General features: G+C 55.6%; 1 protein-coding gene across 11 annotated transcripts in view; it reads right to left on the bottom strand.

The window, feature by feature from the left end:
- Positions 1-4,169: 4,169 nt before the first annotated feature.
- The window catches only part of COLEC11 (collectin subfamily member 11), a 48,021-nt gene continuing 35,185 nt past the window's right edge, over positions 4,170-17,005 (bottom strand). For 3 of the 11 annotated variants that reach the window (XM_055253207.2, XM_055253204.2, XM_055253203.2), the window contains 4 exons: positions 11,964-12,035; positions 9,249-9,302; positions 5,369-5,464; positions 4,170-5,078 (listed from right to left, as the gene is read on the bottom strand). In XM_055253207.2, coding sequence (XP_055109182.2) covers positions 4,687-5,078; positions 5,369-5,464; positions 9,249-9,302; positions 11,964-12,035 — 614 coding nt within the window. In that variant the 3' untranslated portion in view covers positions 4,170-4,686. Of the gene's footprint in view, positions 5,079-5,368; positions 5,465-9,248; positions 9,303-11,963; positions 12,036-12,851; positions 12,921-17,005 lie in introns of all 11 variants that reach the window. The other 8 variants (XM_055253205.2, XM_055253212.2, XM_055253209.2 and 5 more) reach the window with 4 other exon arrangements.

Consider the following 17,005-nt stretch of genomic DNA (forward strand, 5'->3'; position numbering starts at 1 on the left):
TCCACCAATGAGGAAACCGAGGCTTAGGACATTTCAGTAACTTCATGAAGATCACACTGTCACTTGAAGGCGTGTCCCAGCCTGGGACACAGAGGGTCGTGTGATGCACTGGTGGAAGAGGCAGCCGTCTGCCCGAATGGATTTGCAGGAGGACAGGGGTTGGTGTTGGAGCAGAGAATGGGGGGCAGTGGACAGCCCACGGCCCTGTGGACACTTGGAAAAAGAGGCTGCGGGCAGCCCTATGGGAATGGAGGCCCAGCTGGCAGGACTTCCCTGTGGCCAGGAGTCCGCACATGGAAGCAGGGTCTCCGCCCACTCTGTGGGCAGCACCCCAGACCCTGCAGGATCCCCAAGGCCAGCTGCACCTCCAGGACTGGTGGACCTGGGGCAGCCAGGGAGGCTTTGTGGGCAGTGGATGCCGCCGTGCAGGTGAGGAAGAGCCAGCCAGCCTCATGTGCACAGAGCTGACACCCTATGTATGCACGAGAGCTTTGCCAGCGTCAGGAGCGTCTTGGCTCCCCCAGCCTGGGCAGAGCAGCCTCGAGCATGTGAAAGCCTCATCAAAGACAGATGGCAAGACATGCTTTCCTGTGTGACTGGGAAACATATCAGGGAGAAGCCACTCCACATAATGAATAAGACTCATCCATTAAAATAATTACCTCTGCTCCTTAATGGGGGGAGAAATGGAAAAGAGGACAAACCTCTCTAGGCCAAAGAGCTCTCCCGCTCCCATCCTGAGGGCCCAGACTCATCAGTAGCAGAGGAGTGGGAGAGGCTGGCAGGGCTGCCGGGCTCCCTGGCGCTGCTGTCCCCAGGACACCCACTGCCCATTGCCCCACACCTGCCCACTGCACCATCATCAGCAGAGCCTGGTCTCTCCTCTCCTGCCTGTAATTCACAGGCCCAGACTTGGCATTGGATTGGTTATCAAATTTCTAAGTGCAGCCATTCAACCTCCAGGTCTGTTTCTCCCCTACAGATAGGGTCTCACTGGCACACATCAAGGTGCAGTCAAGGAGCCTGACCGCAGCTGGGTTGCAAGAGTGAAGGCTGCGACAACGCTGGTGTCCATCAGGAGAGGATGCGTTAATGACCCCAGAGGGTGAAGGCTGGAGACGCTAGTGTCCATCAGGAGAGGATGGGTGAGTGACCCCCAGCGGCATCAGGAGAGGATGGGTGAGTGACCCCCAGCGGCATCAGGAGAGGATGGGTGAGTGACCCCCAGCGGCATCAGGAGAGGATGGGTGAGTGACCCCCAGCGGCATCAGGAGAGGGTGGGTGAGTGACCCCCAGTGGCATCAGGAGAGGATGGGTGAGTGACCCCCAGCGGCCACACTCTGGAATACTCTGCCGCAGGATGGGAGGAGCAAGCAGGCCCCATGGGCAGCATGGGAATTGCCCCAAGACAGGTTGTTGATGAAGGAGGCAGAGTGAGAAAGAATGCCCACCCCAACCCATTCTCCAGGTATGTTTTAATCATGTGTGTGAGTGTGTGTGTGTGTGTGTGTGTGTGTGCATGCTCTTGAAAACTGCCTAGAAAGACTGACCGTCAACTAGAGCAAAGTTGATTGAAGAAAAGGAGGATTTTTACTTCTTAGACGTATGTGTGTGTCGCGTTGAACATATTACAAATTACATTCACATGGTCCCTGTGTCATCACACGTGCAACCCCTGCAGCCTGTCTGGGGCCCTATATTTCAAGGCCACCTCAGTGAACCAGAGAGTTCAGAGGCAATGGGGGGATGAGGGGTGCGGGGGCTGAGGGAGTGGCTCTGCGTCCTCAGGGGGATGATGGACAGCAGGGCACAGCCTGTGAGACCAGAAGTGGGGACCACTGAGGACTTGCCCATTCAGTGAGATGACCTGCTCAGTGACAGCCCTCCCCACACACAGCCTGGCCCCCCAACACACACACAGCAGCATCCCCCAATTTCTCAGCTATACTCCAGGCATTGGTGGAACTGCCACACACACAGAAAACCATGGGTCTGACAGAGTCAGAAACAGAGAAATGTTCAAATTGACTGCTTAGTAAATGAATGCATGGGTGAGCAGATAGAGGGGTGAGTTAATGGCTGCAGTAGCTCGTAAGCACCAGAAGGATATACGCACCAGTAGGAAGACTCCATCTCTCATACACAGAGTCTGCGCCAATGAAGCAAAAGCCTGGCCGCTCTGACAGGCTCCCTTCCAGCAGGCGAGGCAGCGGCACCTGCTTCTCTGGCTGTACATCATTCCCTGGAACCCGCTCCATGAAGACAAGGTGCTCCTCTTCCCATCCAACCAAACCAGGGACCGCTCAGGTCCGGAATAAACTTGTTTGCTATGTCCTTCCAATGAGATGAGAATTAAATTCAAGGAGATAACAAGAAATTCCTGTCAAGAACTGTGAAGGGTCTGAGATTTTACCCTACTTACAGCCCCAGGTTCATGGGTGCTGGCTGAAGACATGAGACCTCTGGGTCAGAGACAAAGGACTTTGTTACTTACAGCAACAGCTGTAGCCAGGGTATTGGCATTTCTGCACCAGGGGTTCAGGAAGAAGGCAGACAGCACCTGCACATGCAGTGGGTCCATTACAGGGAGGACCCTTGAGCCTAGGGAACCCGGTTCTTCTCTAGCAGGTAGTACCCACGCCTGCACTCTTTCCTGGAGGGAGATATCATCTTTATTATGCTGGACAGTAACCATGCCTGCCCATTGCCACAGAACAAGACACTCTCTATTTTCCAAGGCTGCAGGCAAACCTGCCCTTTTCTCCGGTGGGGAGATGGGGAAGGGAGACACTATCTTTATCTTCCAAGGCATTTCACTGTACAAACACCCAGAATAGATAACCTAGAACAAAGGGCCGTTGGGGCCTCCCTCGCAGGATGTGCACAAATACACCCGCCCCTGGGAGCAGGCTCCACGGCTCCCTCTCGCCCCACAATACCAGCTGGGAGGGAATGTGCATGCACATGTGTTCTATTTTAAAAATGAAGATATTTGTTATTTTTATTGGGATTCTGAAATACAAAAAAAAAAAAAAAACCTAAGGTACTGTGGCAGGCAGCTTCTGAACCAACCCCCAGTGGTCCCCACCCCCTGGTATTCACCCCCATGTATGGGCTGCACCCGGTGACTCGCCTCGAGCAGGTAGAGCACCGCAGAGGGAAGGCACGTGCTGTGGTTTGCTGCTGGGCCTCTCCGGATCTCATGTTGAAATGTGACCTTCATGGTGGAGGTGGGGCCGAATAGGAGGTGTTTGGGTCGGGGGCAGAACCCTCATGAGTGTCTTGGGTGCCGTCCCCAGTCCTCACCCTAGTGAGCGGGTTCTCACTCTGTTAGTTCCCTGAACTGACTGATTATGCAGAACAGCCCAGCACCTCCCTCTCTCTCTCTGTGGCTTCCCTCTCCCCACGTGATCTCTGTGAGTGCCGGCTCTCCCTCCCCCTCCACTGAGGGTGGACGCAGCCTGAGGCCTCACCAGGAGCAGATGCTGGCACCACGCTTCTGGTGCTGCCTGCAGAACCGTGAGCCAAATAAACCTCTTTGTTGATCTGTTGCCCAGCCTCGGGTTTTCCTTTGTGGCAACGCAAATGGACGCGGACAGCAGGATACGTCCAGGTGAGCTTAGGAAAGGCTGCGGCTCCTCTCCCCAGCTCTTCTCCTGGGCTGCTCTGAGGAAGGTGCTGTCATGTTGTGGGCCGCCCAGGGGAAGGGCCCCTGTGACAGGGAACTGCGGGAGCCTGTGACCCGCAGCTGGTGGGAAACTGAGGCCCTCCATCCAACAACCCAGGAGGATCTGAGCTCTGCACAAAGCACACGAGGAGTGACCTTGCTTCCAGCTTGGGAGAGGCCCTGAAGTAGAAGTCCGAGCTAAGCCCTGTGCTGATTCCTGATCTGGGAGGTAATTAATCTTTCTGTCTTAGGCCACTGAGTTTTGGGGTAATTTGTTAGGCAGCAATAGATAACTCATACCAGCCGGGTGTGGTGGCTCCTGCCTGCAGTCTCAGCTATTCAGGAGGCCAAGGTGGGAGGATCGCTTGAGCCCAAGAGTTCAAGGCCAGCCTGGGCCACAAAACAAGACCTCACCTCTACAAAAATTAATTAAAATAAAAAAGATAACTAATACAGCTATTGAAAAAATTAAGAGAACAAAATAACTCCACACATTTAGTAGTAAAGTTTGGAGAATTTTGTTGTCGTTGTTTTCCTGAAATCTGGGTTTGAAGCAAAGCAACATGGATAACAGTGTGAAGGAACCTATATTTTAATGTAATTTACAGAAGCGTTGGTCAAAGTGAGTTCTTTTCCATATAGAAATTAAAAGGTAGTAATTCAAGACCCCATTGCCACTATTTGGACTTAACTACTGCACTACTTAAAGATTTTATTGTATGGCTTGGACAAAGGCAAGAGCTTTCTGGAAGAGCAATTCTGGGTAATAATTACATAATGACATTGGGCTACAATACAGGTAATGAAACTGCTTCTTCAGAAACAGCACCCCAGGAACACGTTCTCCTTCCTCTTAAGCACAGGCCGTTCTCTCAGTTTAGACAACAGCCTTCTACTCAGTGAGCCTCCGCCCTTCACAGAGGGACAGCTCCCCGGCTGGCACCGGGGGCTGGGCGCTGTCCCTGCCAACCCTGCGGGGACACGTGGGGCCCCCCCAATGGGCAGCCCCAGCCTGAGGCTCACATGTTCTCCTTGTCGAACTCACACATGAAGTACATGGTGGTGTGGCAGGCCACGTCGTTCCAGCCGCCCGAGGCCACCATCTCCACGCAGTCCTCCTCGTCGTAGGCGTTGTTGGGCTCACCGCTGCGCCACTTGTTGAAGGTACGCATGGGGGAGCGGTCCGAGTACACGAAGGCGCCCTCCCTCTCCAGGTCGTTGATGCCGATGAAGACGCGGGCCAGGCCGGCTTGCGCCAGGTACGCGGCCATCAGGCCGTTGGCAGCCTCGTCCTTGGGCATGCTCAGCGTGCCCCCACGGCCCTGGCAGGACAGCTGCGCGTCCGCGTAGCGCTTCTCCTCCTTCACCAGCAGGTAGATCTTGCTGTCCGTCTCGCGCACACCGGCGACAGCTGTGGGGTAAGGCAGGGTTGAAAAGCGAGCACTTGTATCTCTGCAACAAACTTAAGGCACAGCCACGCACAGCACGGGCCGGCAGGGCAGCAGGGGCCGGCAGGGCAGGCGTGGGCACGGCAGGGCAGCAGGGGCCGGCAGGGCAGGCATGGGCACGGCAGGGCAGCAGGGGCCGGCAGGGCAGCAGGGGCCGGCAGGGCAGGCGTGGGCACGGCAGAGCCCTTGCTGGGGGGCTTCAGACAGGGCCAGGAGGTGGGAGGGAGTGAGGGCGGCGCCGGGAGCCACATACCATTCTTGATGAACTTGAGCTCGCTGGTCAGCTGAGAGACCTGGTTGTCCATCTCCCCGATGGCCTTGCGCAGCTGGCTGCACTCACACGGGAGGCCTGTGGGGGCCGGGCCCGCGCGTTACAAAGGCTGGACGAGGACTCGACCTCAGAAGAGAGACGAGGACCCCTCCCCGGAAACACACATTTTACTCAACAAACATGCCCCATGGGCCTTTGAGGCCGCAATAACCATCTCCCATTTCATCCTAAAGGCAGGGGGAGCAGGGAAAGACCTCCACAGGAGGGGAGGGAGGGCAGACACGTGTATTTCAAACCTCGCCAGCTGTAGGGGGAAGAGAAATGGAGGTGCAGGGAGTGGGAAGCAGCCCAGGGCAGAGTTGGGACCCAGGGAAGTGGGTCTGGCTGAGGGCATGCAGTGAGAAAAGCTAGAACATCTGAGGAAGACAGTGGGGATGGCCAGCAGGCCTCCATGGCTTGGGGGCACTGCAAGGCTGAGGGGAGCTGAAGGGGGCAGCAGCATCTGTCAGGAATGGAAGAGGCGTTGGGGCCATTCCATTCCTGGCTGGGCACAGGAGGTGGAATCTGCCTACACTCAGGTGCCTGTGGCACGTCCGGTGGGGAGTGGGGGCCAGGGCAGAGCTGGGCATCGTGGGCACACACAGGGCGTGAGGGACGGCTCAGGGAGGGAGGACAGGGCAGCATCACTGCAGCACCTGCAGGCCGTGGGTGAGGCCTGGGAGGAAGCGAGGAGGGTAGGCCGTGCCCACAGGACAGGCGTTGCCGTGGTCTGGTGAGAAGACAGCTGGAGCAGCCCTCGGACTGACCACCTAGGGGTCAGGGGCTGTCCCAGCTGGACGATGGGGCAGGAATGCGGAGGGAGGCACAGAGGTCCGGAGTACAGAACTCTGGGGAGCTGCAGACATGCAGCCGCCAGAGAGGGGCTCTGGGGCTTTGCTTTAAGCCATTTTGCTTTAAGACAGGAATTGCTCGCATGTATTGAAACAGTGGTGAAAGGGAGTTGATAGGGAGGGAGGGATGAAGCCGGTGTCTGTCCTGACACACAAGAGGGAGCAACACACGTGGCCTGATGAGGGGGACATGGGTGGGACGCAGAGCCGTGGTGGGAAGCCACCTCCCGCACTGAAATAACAGGGAACACCTCACAGGCCTTTCTGGCAACAGATCTCATTCTCAATGAGCTCATTCCGTTCCCACACGCCTGTGACCGCGTGCTGCTCCTATCCCTGCATCACATCTGACGTCACCGAGAGCCACGGGGCATGGAGAGCCTGAGATCTGGGCCCAGGCAGACAGTCTGGGCTCCAAAATCGAGTATCTGTGCCCCTGCGGCTAGGCGGGAAGTCCCTCTGATGCCTGGCAGATGGCACAGTGCCCAGAATACGGAGCTGTCCTAAGTCCTCTCTGGCTAATCAACTGAGCTACACTCTGCCCTCCCAGTTCTGCCAGCCATTCCCTCAGGCTGCGAGTTTGTTCCTAGTTCCTGGACGGACCCTAGCCTTCCTCCTGTGAAGAGTGACACCTGGTCATCGCCTCCATGGTGCTGGGGCTCCCCATGGCCCAGCCACCTCTGCCTTTCCCCAGGATTGGAGCCTGGGCCTGCCCAGCACCCCACCATCCACCCCCATCGCTGTGGCGTGCTGGTGGCTTTACACCTTTTCCCACAGTTTCCAATGTGCAGAGTCTCAGCCCACCCTGCAGTCTGGCATATCCTGCAGAAGTTCAATCCCCTCTTCCTGGACGTCAGCAATCACATAGAGCAGAGCCCAAACCACCTTCCTCGCCGTCATACGTGAGACCCCCCCACTCACACTTGCACATTTGAAACTCGATCTTTCTTAGGGTTTGACTTGGCTTTGGGGGTTTTTTTAATGGAAGTTTTATCTAAGATAAAATTTTTAAAATATATTTTATCTTCAAGCTCACTGAGGTTTGAGGTAATAGAGGCTTTCTGCAGAGACCCCTGTCAGGGGAAGTGGACGGATTCCTCTCCTCATTTAACCTCCAAACTCTCTGACCACGCTAGGCCTGATGGTAGCAGCTCAGCCGGATGGGACGTCCCCTCTCCTTGCCCCGCCCTCACCTGCCTCCAGGTCCTTCTGTCTCCCAGAGGCTTTGTCCAGGCCCCTCAGGTTGGCTGAGGGCCTGGAGGTGCCCCGAGCAGATGGTGCTTGGCCACTCAGTGACGCTGATCTCAGCGCACTCATACTGAACAAAGTCACACGGTCAAGGACACCTTCCAAGCAGCTGTTCCTCCTCATCTCTGTGGTGCTGGAGGAGCTTTTAAAACAAGGACTTTGATTCAGAAATCTAGCCCCTCTCTTTTCTTCCCAGTTTCCAAGGGTCAGATCCTCCTCGGAGAGCACCTTCTGAATGGTGCTGTGGAGCGAGTGAGATCACAGAGATACAGCGCGTCTGGGGGAGAAAGGCCGGCTCCAGCAAGCAGACGCCTGCGGAAGGGACGCTCCCCGCCACCCCGTGAACACACTGGACGCACCGAATTCTCTTCCGAGGTCCAGCTGTCGAGCTTCTTGGTTGAGGGAGAAGGGGAATGTTGGAGTCTGACTGAAAGAATATTCTAGTTACTTAAACACTATCTTCCACCTAAATCTAGTATCTCTTAAGCATCTTTTGTGGTCAGTAAAAAAGGACTGGAGGGCACAGAGCCCCATCAGCATGTTATTTCAGGAATTCAGCTGGAAAGCAATGAGGCCTGAATGAAGGCGGGGGTGGGGTGAGAGGGGGGCAGCCTGGGGGGCAGCAACAACCCCCGCCTGGAGGCGCTGAAGCAGGAGAAGGAAGATTAGACGCCTGACATTGTCATGGGGGATGAGTGAGCAGCTTAGGAGTTGGTCGGCGGGTGGGGGGGTGGTGGGGACGGGAGTATTGTGTGAAATGTGCATGGGGGTGGGCGTGCAGTGTGCGATCCACGTGGCGGGTGGGTGTCCACTGTGGGATCTCTATGGTGGGTGGGTGTCCACTGTGGGATCTATATGGCGGGTGGATGTCCACTGTGGATGTGACGGGGGTGGGCGTGCAGTGTGGATGTACATGGTGGACGAGTGTCCAGTGTGGGTAATCCAGGGTGTGAGGGAAGGGCTCCAGTGAGACAGATGGGGACCATGAGGCCCCCAGTGGAGACGCCCACCAGACATGGGTCCTTTGGGGCTTGACCTCATGAGGGCCACTGTGTAGGGGCATGGGGGTGAGGGCTGTACCAGGGCTCAGAGGAGGTCACCGTTCTGGGTAGGGAGCAGAAGGGCTGCAGAAGGAGCTTTGGGAGGAAGAGAGCAGAGTGGGGGACATGAAGGCGGGCAGAGGGCAGGGGCAGAGGACAGGGCACGACGTGTCCTGGTGACTTGGTGGCGGGAAGCAGGTGCCCCACAGGGAAGCCACATCCACCTGGGCTGGATCCGAGCACCCTGGGACCTCCGAGGGGAGCCGTGTCGGTGGAGCACCATTGTGGGAGTCGGATGCAAGGACGTCTGAAACCAGGGAAAGAGCCACAAAGTCCAGATGTGCTTTCTGAGAAGTCTGGAGGTAAGAGGAGACCCCTAGTGCCCACAGAGGTGAAGTGGAGAATGCTCACCCCAGGACGGGTGTCACTGAGCCCAGCTACGCACACAGATAGAATAACACAGTGGACAGGGAGATGACATTCCTAAGAGGTCATTAACATTCAGGTAGAAGGAAATCAAACGCTGCAGCATCTCTGAGAGTATCACTGACACAGGGACCACATGGCCGGCATACGCGCTCTGTTCCCCAGCCCACCGCAGTTCCATTTAATGATCTACGTCATTTTCAAAAGTGCAATTTGTAATACATTTTATTAAAAATCCTTGGACCCTTTATGCCATACCTGGTTCTCCATTAGGACCAGGGGGTCCTATGTCACCAGAATCTCCTTTCTCACCTGAAAATGAAAAACAAGGTCCAAGTCACCAGGCAGAGGTGGACGTGTTCTATGAGTTAAAAACATCAAGACTGAAAATGTGATTTGTCTCACGGATTTCTCCCAGGCCCTCTTGTTGCTATGAAGTAGCAGAGCTCCATTTGGCAGGTAATTCCTGCTTCCCGCACTGTTTATGTGATACAAACCGTATACATGTCATGGGGAGACAGGGATTATCGGGTGATCATGCTTTAAATCAGTTCTGGAAAATCCAGGATATCTGATAGAACACTCTGCAGACATCGCCTCATGAACCCCTGGTGCCATGAGTGAGTGGCCACTTCTCCCAACAGCAGCGCCCGACATCTCTCACGACAGCAGGAAAATCCAGATCGAGCATGATGTGAGCGCCGCGCAGGCCTGAGAGCTCATCTAATCCAAGAGTCAGCGCGCTCCTTCCTGCCCTGGCTCAAGGTCCTTCCTGTCCCCGCTCGTGGCAGCCTGGTGTCCTGGAGGGCCCAGATGCCAGGATCCCTGGGCTCCATCCTGGCCTGGACCCAACCTCCGGTTAGATGGGACAAGCCACCTCACCACCCTGCCCGTCAGTCTTCCTCAACATACAAAACAAGGGGGTTGAACAAAATGATGGCAACAGGGCTTTCTAGCTGCTCTAAAATTAAGTCATGTGACTTAATAGAAATAAGTTCTAATGCATTCTCTTTATTCTCACAGAGAGGCCCCAAATGCCTCTGCAAAGACTTGTGTAGATTCCGATTCCATTCGCATAAGGAGGGAAGGAGTGATGCAATCTCCACCCACCTGATCTTTATGTTCCTTTATCAGCATCAGGAGCTTGGAAATGAAAGCACAGTTTGACCAGAACCCAGGATGACAATCTCAGACACGAAGCAAATCAAATAAGCAAAGCCAAACAAGGCCAGCCTGGACCAGCTGCCCCTTAGGAGACGCCAGAATCTGCCCAGAGCACACACTGCATGGTAAAAGTATACACATTCCCATGTGTGAGTCAATACGCAATGTGGCGTTATTCACAAAAGGCAACAGGTGGAAAGAACCCATGTGTCCATCGACAGGTGAATGGATAACAATTGTGGTCCATCCGTACGGTGGAATATTATTCCCTAAAAAGGCAGGGGATTCTGACCCACGCTACCACACAGTAGAAAACACTACACCAAGTGAAATCAACTAGACACAGAAGGACAAACATTGTTATTCCACACATGTGAAATATCTAGAATAGGCAAATTCAGAGACAGAAAGCAGATTGGAGGTTACCGGGGCTGGGAGGAGGAGGAATGGGGAGCCATTGCTTAGTGGGAACAGAGTCTCTCTTTGGAGAGATGAAAAGGGTTTGGAAATAGTGGTAATGGCTGTACACCATTGCAAATGTACTCAATGTCCCTGAATTGTACACTTAAAATACTTAAAATGGCAAGTTTGGGGATGTAAGTATTTTACCGTGATGTTATTCGGGTTTGTGAAGCCTGCGCCTCCCTCCGGATCCCGTGGTTCTCTGCATACTCTTCACTGGATTGGCCGTGGCAGGGAAGGTGCCTCTCACGGGTTTTCCAGGAGGAGGCCCACAGCTGAGCTAGGCCCCTCCCCATCGCTCTCCTGGCCACAGAGCCCTTTCTACCAGGTACGGGCTGGGCAAGGGGGAGGTCTGTGACCATGGATAGAACAAACCATGAGAACCCCCTCACAGCTCAAACCCCAGACCGTAGCCTCTTGGTACCTGGGCCAACCTGCTCCGAGGCAGATGAATGAGGTAGAAGAACCTGGCCCCAGAATTGGTCAGACCACAGCAGACTCCCTCCTCCGCCAGTGCTCAGGGCAGCTCAGCCGCATTGCTGCACCGTGCAGGACCCCAAGGAGACTTCATGAGTCCACACCTGCAGAGCTCAGGGACGGCCAGCTCCTTGCCCTCCCACGGCTCCGTCCCCCAGAGCCCAGCATAGACCTGGAACAAGCCAGGCGCTCCAAAGACATCCACTGACCAGCTGGCTGGCGGGGGCATAGGAGCAGCACCTTCTGAGCAACCCTTTGGCTGTCCTGGCCTCAGTCTCTCATCATGGGAGGCACGGCTGATCTGCCCACCTTACCAAGGCTGTGTAGCCAAGTGCAGCAGCGGAGACAGTGCAATTAGAACCCGCAGGTGTAGACTGAGCCCAGGTGTTGGCACCATAGTTGCTGCTCACACCTGCTGCTGCCATCCCACACCCTGTTCTCACCAAGAATCATCCCATCACCTTGAAATGCCTGAGACCTGAGCTGGGGGAACAGACGCCTCCAGAGCAGGGTCCGTCCGCTCCTTACGTGAGGCTCTAAGTCTGTTACCAAACCTGTTAAGGATGTTGTGGCTACACAGCCAGAGTCTTGCCCAAGCACACTAGCTGCAGCCCCTCCATCCTGGGGCGCTGTGAAAATCCCACAGAACGGGGAGCACTTCACTGCACCCTGTAAGCACAGAGCCAGCAACTAGCTCCAAGCACCCCAAAAATGGAAGCACTGCAGTAGACTTCTTATCTGCCATGCACAGAACATAAATAAGAGCACCCGACGAGACAATTCAGGCTACAGTTTTTCTCAGGGTATGCAGACACTGACCCTAGGGGCGGGGGTGGGGGGAAAATGAGGCAAGAATCACGTCGCAAATACCTTTAGAGCCAATGGGACCGATTTTTCCATGACGACCCACACTGCCTTTCTGTCCTTTGTCCCCCATGTCTCCTGTAGAAAACAATAAGAGCAAAGTTGGTTGATGCACAGGTGACACCGTGGCCTCCTCCATCACACATGTGCATGGGTGACCCGACCACCCTCCTTCCTAACATCACAGGCACATAGAAGAGACTAAGACAGCTCTAAATCTCTTCAAGGTCACGTATGTGACTGTCACAGGCAGGTCGCCTGTTGATACAGCTTCCAAAGGAAGATGCACTTCCCCCAGAAGTCATACACACTATAGAATGGACGGGCCAAGCGGGACATCCCCAAGTTCCAAACTCAACCACGGTCCATCCCGTCCGTGCCTGTGTGAGAGGAGAACTTGTCTTTCCTCCATCCCAGCAAGGCAGTGCCTCCCAGCTCTCACTCCTGCACCCCACCAAATCACGCACCCACAACTCTGTAAGAATGGACATAACCGGCACCGTCAGGAACACGGTCTGGTGGGTGGGTGGCAGGTGGCAAAGCCCCTGGCTCCTCTCGGGTGTGTGAACTTGAGCCAGGGAGGAGGGTCCTAGGACACTTCATCAGATGCCTCCCGACTTGACCTGCTCTACAGCAGAATGCCTGATCCCCGTGACCTGCTGGCCTCTGTCCCCAGATTGGGTGTGTGCAGCGGTGGTGGGTGGTGTGTGTCTCCCACCCTTCTCTCATTCATAGCAAGAGAGACACCAAGATCCCACGGGATGTCTCTCTGATCACTGGACCAAGCCGGAAGAATGCCGCTGTCACCCAGTCCCTAAAACAAATTAAGCCAGAGGGTGGAGTTCCTCAGTGCTCCCTCCCGCAAAGTGATAAGCCCTCAGCAACTGCTCCTACCTGTCTGCTGGTGATCACCACTGACCACCAACCCAACCATCAAACAGCAAACAAGTACACAGGGAAAAACTGGGAAAAGAAACAGGCAACCTGATTTAACTCAGTAATTCTTTTTCATGGACATGTTTACACACTATTAGGACTTCATGATCAGTTATAACCCACCGTTGCAGGAACTAAATGAAATTCAATGTGGGCAATCCTGCAAGACAGCGGGTGGTGGGAAGGGCTTTTTTTTTTTTTTTTTTTTTTGAGATGGAGTCTTACTCTGTCACCCAGGCTGGAGTGCAGTGGCACAATCTCAGCTCACTGCAAGCTCTGCCTCCCGGGTTCACGCCATTCTCCTGCCTCAGCCTCCCAAGTAGCTGGGACTATAGGCACCTGCCACCACGCCCAGCTAATTTTTGTATTTTTAGTAGAGACGGGGTTTCACCATGTTAGCCAGGATGGTCTCGATCTCCTGACCTCGTGATCCGCCTGCCTCAGCCTCCCAAAGTGCTGGGATTACAGGCGTGAGCCAATGCGCCCAGCGGTGGCGACGGGAAGGACTTTCTATTGCACTCAGATAACGCTCTGTCCCGCAGTGATGCCACCTGCCTCCTTAGAACCAAGGACTTCCCTGCCAGGAACTCCTAGTCTTGTTTTGTGAAGTAGACGTAACGTTCCCCCAATTCAGAATAGATAGAAACCAGAGGACGGAACACAGACTTCAGTGAGCTTTGCTCACACACGCCCCTGCAGAGTGGCTTACATTGCAATAAAACGCAGCCTTGATTCACAAAGCACATTCACATGCATTCTCTTATCTGGCTGCAAAAATGACATGGCCTGGCATGGCAGAGCCAGGACAACAGCCACACTCTGCTGCTGTGAGGCCCAGGCTGCTCTCCTGATGCTGGCACCTGGGGGCCACATCCAGCCTGGGGGACGATGCGGGGATGAGGGAGGCAGGCGGAGACCCTAATGGCACCTAGGCTGGAGCTGGACAGCCAGGACAGAGGCGACTTTGCTTTGCACACTAGGCACTGTGTGTCGCCAGCTGTGCAGGGCGCTGGCTGCAGGAGTCAGAGCTCAGGGTCTGCTGGTAAATCGGGACAGCGGTCCAGCAACTGCAGTGCATGCGAGAGGAAGGGAATAGAAAAGGGGCAACGAGGACACCGCTTCCTTGTCCGTCCTCAGAGCCTAGAAGAGCATCGGAGAGGGTGTGGTGCGTGCTCCGTGCTGTGGGAGATGCGGAGGGTTGGTGAAGAGGGCGGCGAGATCAGACTTGTGTTCAGGAAGCATCTGGCAGCACTTGCTGGAAAGACTGAAAGCTGCAAAAGGAGGCCAAGGGCAGAGCAGGCCGGGGGTGAAGGCGGTCATGGCAGGCGGGGTCTGGGAGGATAAGAAAAATGCCCAGATCGGGGAGACACCCAGGAGGCAGTGTTGGCAGAACCTCGTGCATGATGGGACATGTGGATGAGGTGCACACAGCTGGCACTGGGTGGCAAGCCTTCCCCGAGGCGGGGGCAGGGAGACACAGCTCTGGAAAGGCCAGAGGAGGATGCCACGGGGCACGTGGGTAGAGGGGGACAGGCAGGGGAGAGGGGTCATCATGTGATGGTGGCATGGGCCAGGAGGGCACCTGAGAGAAGTGTCCAGTGGGAGGCAGGGGCCCACGTGAGGAAGAGGAGCTCGGGGAGGACCCCGAGGGCAGCGGGGCAGGCAGGGGCACAGCAAGGCGGTGAGAGGCACTGTCGCTGGGGGGCACCCAGTGAGGACAGGGCCCAAGACATGGGCAGGGCCGGGACCAGGTGGACAGCCAGGAGGTCTCACGGGAGGGGGCCCCGCCAGAGCGCTCAGTGTGTTGCCTTCATCGTCAGGGGGCCAGCCCTGCCCTCCTCTGAATCCCTCTCCACGGCAGCCTGTAAGTCCAGCGCCTGCTGGAGCCACCTGGCCTGCTCTTCCCGACGGCAGGTGCCAGGTACCCGTTCCTGCTGTTCTGAGTCATGACAATTTCAACCTGAAGATTTCTGTAACAGTAAAATGCCAGAGCAAGGAGAGAGAAGGGCAACTGGAACAAACAGCTTCAATCAACCAGCCAACCCATTATACATGCCCAAAACTCGCTGCAAGGGAAGCAATTTGCAATTCTCCCTGGAATATGCCTGAGGGGCCGTACTGTGCTGCAGGAGGAGGCACGGTAAGGTCAGTTCTCACGGCTAGAGGAGCTGGGAAGTTACCGCTCTGCTGGGTCCGCCCAGCCAGCCTGGTTTTGCACCCATAGAAATGCAAAGCTAGTTGAATTCACCTTCTCCAAGAGTCCCCCAAACATTTAAAAACTGTTATCTGTCTGAAATCTTCCCTTCACCCAGCTAGAAACCCTCAGTCCCTGCCCTGTCCTGGCTGCCTTTCCCCAGGACATAACCCTGGAGTGTCTTGGTTCCTCGGAAGGATGGACACAGACACCCACACTGAGTGCCCAGTCACGGCCTGAGCACCGTCATCTCCTGCAGTGGATGGAACTGTGTCCCCCACCAAATTCCTCTGTTGAAGCCCTGGCCCCAGGGTGCCGGTATTTGGAGACAGGGCCTTTGGGAGAGAGTTAGGGCAAGATGAGTTTGTGAGGGCAGGTGTCCCTCACCGTGGTCTGAAGCTGAAAGGTGAGCCCCGTGCTTCTGCTCGGCCTCCCACAGAGAGTCCTACAGAAAAGCTAATGTTCCCTGAAAGCGCACATCTGCTGTTTTGTGTTGTCCCAGGCCCTGTCTGCACACCATAGGGAACATGTGACGTCCTCAGGCCTCCGGTACCCAGCTCTCCACCGCGCCGGTCCTGAGGTTCTGTGCTGCCCATGAGGAGGAAGGTCGGGGCAGCCTCAGTGTTTATGCTTCTTATTTCCCCCTCCACGTCTTCACGCTGCTCCCCCGTCGGTCAGCTGTGGTCCCCGCTCTGTCCCCTTGCGAGGAGGTTCAGGCTGCCAGATCAGGCTGGACGCACTCACAGCACCCTCACAACCGGCAAGCAGCCAGAGCAGGGGTTTCTCAGAACCCCCTATGGCAGGGACTGGGTCCCACACTTCTCCAAGGGCAGGAGCTGAGCGTTACTCACCGGAGACAGGTGCCAAGTGTCAGCTGTGACCTTGGATTTGTATTAACATCTGGCCGTGTGATTCAGAGATGGCTAAAGGCCAAATGCTCTCAACTCACTCTCAGGTTTTAACTTGTCTACAGCAGCAGGCCGCGTGCCTCCCCCAGCTGATGGACTGAACCACTAATAAGTCTTTCTCAAAGGTGGGAGGAGCCTCCCCAAGTGCATCTGCGCCCAAGGGCTTCTCCACCGTCTCCTGGGCCTCACCCTCCTGGTCTACTTGTCAGCCTGGGGGCCTGGCCCCGTCCTCCAGGGAGGAGCTGTGTGGGTGGGAAGACAGGAAGGCGGGGTCTGCGGGCCGCTTCTCTCTCCCCATCACTGTCCTTGAACAGCTTCACATCTCATCTCTCAGGGGTCTCAGGGAGAAACAGCTCCCAGGTGGGGAGGAAGCACCTTGCGCCCGCCCCATCTTTTCCAGGTGGAAGCTTCTTAGCAAATAGTTGGCTCTTCATTCAGCTGAAGGGTCACAATCCGCCTCTGCCACGTCGCTCCCCAGCCCCCTGTGGTGTTTGAGCTTTTTCACGGGAAGGTGATATTCCTGAGGCTGGGACTTTGGTTTTCTTTCCTGTGCTCTGATGCTGCCCCTTTCCAAGTGGGGACTCGGTGGGGGTCCCGGGATTCTGCTCATTTTTCCATCTTTCAGAAATAAATTAGAATACTCCCAGGTAGACTGTGTGCCAGGAAAGCACATCCACACGTACATGCTGATTTCAGCTTCACAACGTTCCTAGGAGCACCATCTGTTAGGGCTGAATTACATCCTCCAAAATTCCGACGATGGAGCCCTAACCCCTGTGTGACTCCTACTAGAATCAGGGTGGTTAAAGAGGTCACACAGGTGGGCCCTGGTCCAACAGGACTGTGGCTTTACACGAAGAGAAAGAGAGGCCAGGATTGTGCATGCACAGAGGAAAGGCCGCATGAGACATAGCTGGAAGACACCGCCTATAAGCCCCGGAGAGCAGCCTTGGGAGAAGCAGCCCTGCCGGCACCCAGATCCCTGACTTCCAGCCTCCACAGCCGGGAGG

Source organism: Symphalangus syndactylus, chromosome 18 (assembly GCF_028878055.3).
Source record: "Symphalangus syndactylus isolate Jambi chromosome 18, NHGRI_mSymSyn1-v2.1_pri, whole genome shotgun sequence".
NCBI classification, from domain to species: Eukaryota; Metazoa; Chordata; class Mammalia; order Primates; family Hylobatidae; genus Symphalangus; species Symphalangus syndactylus.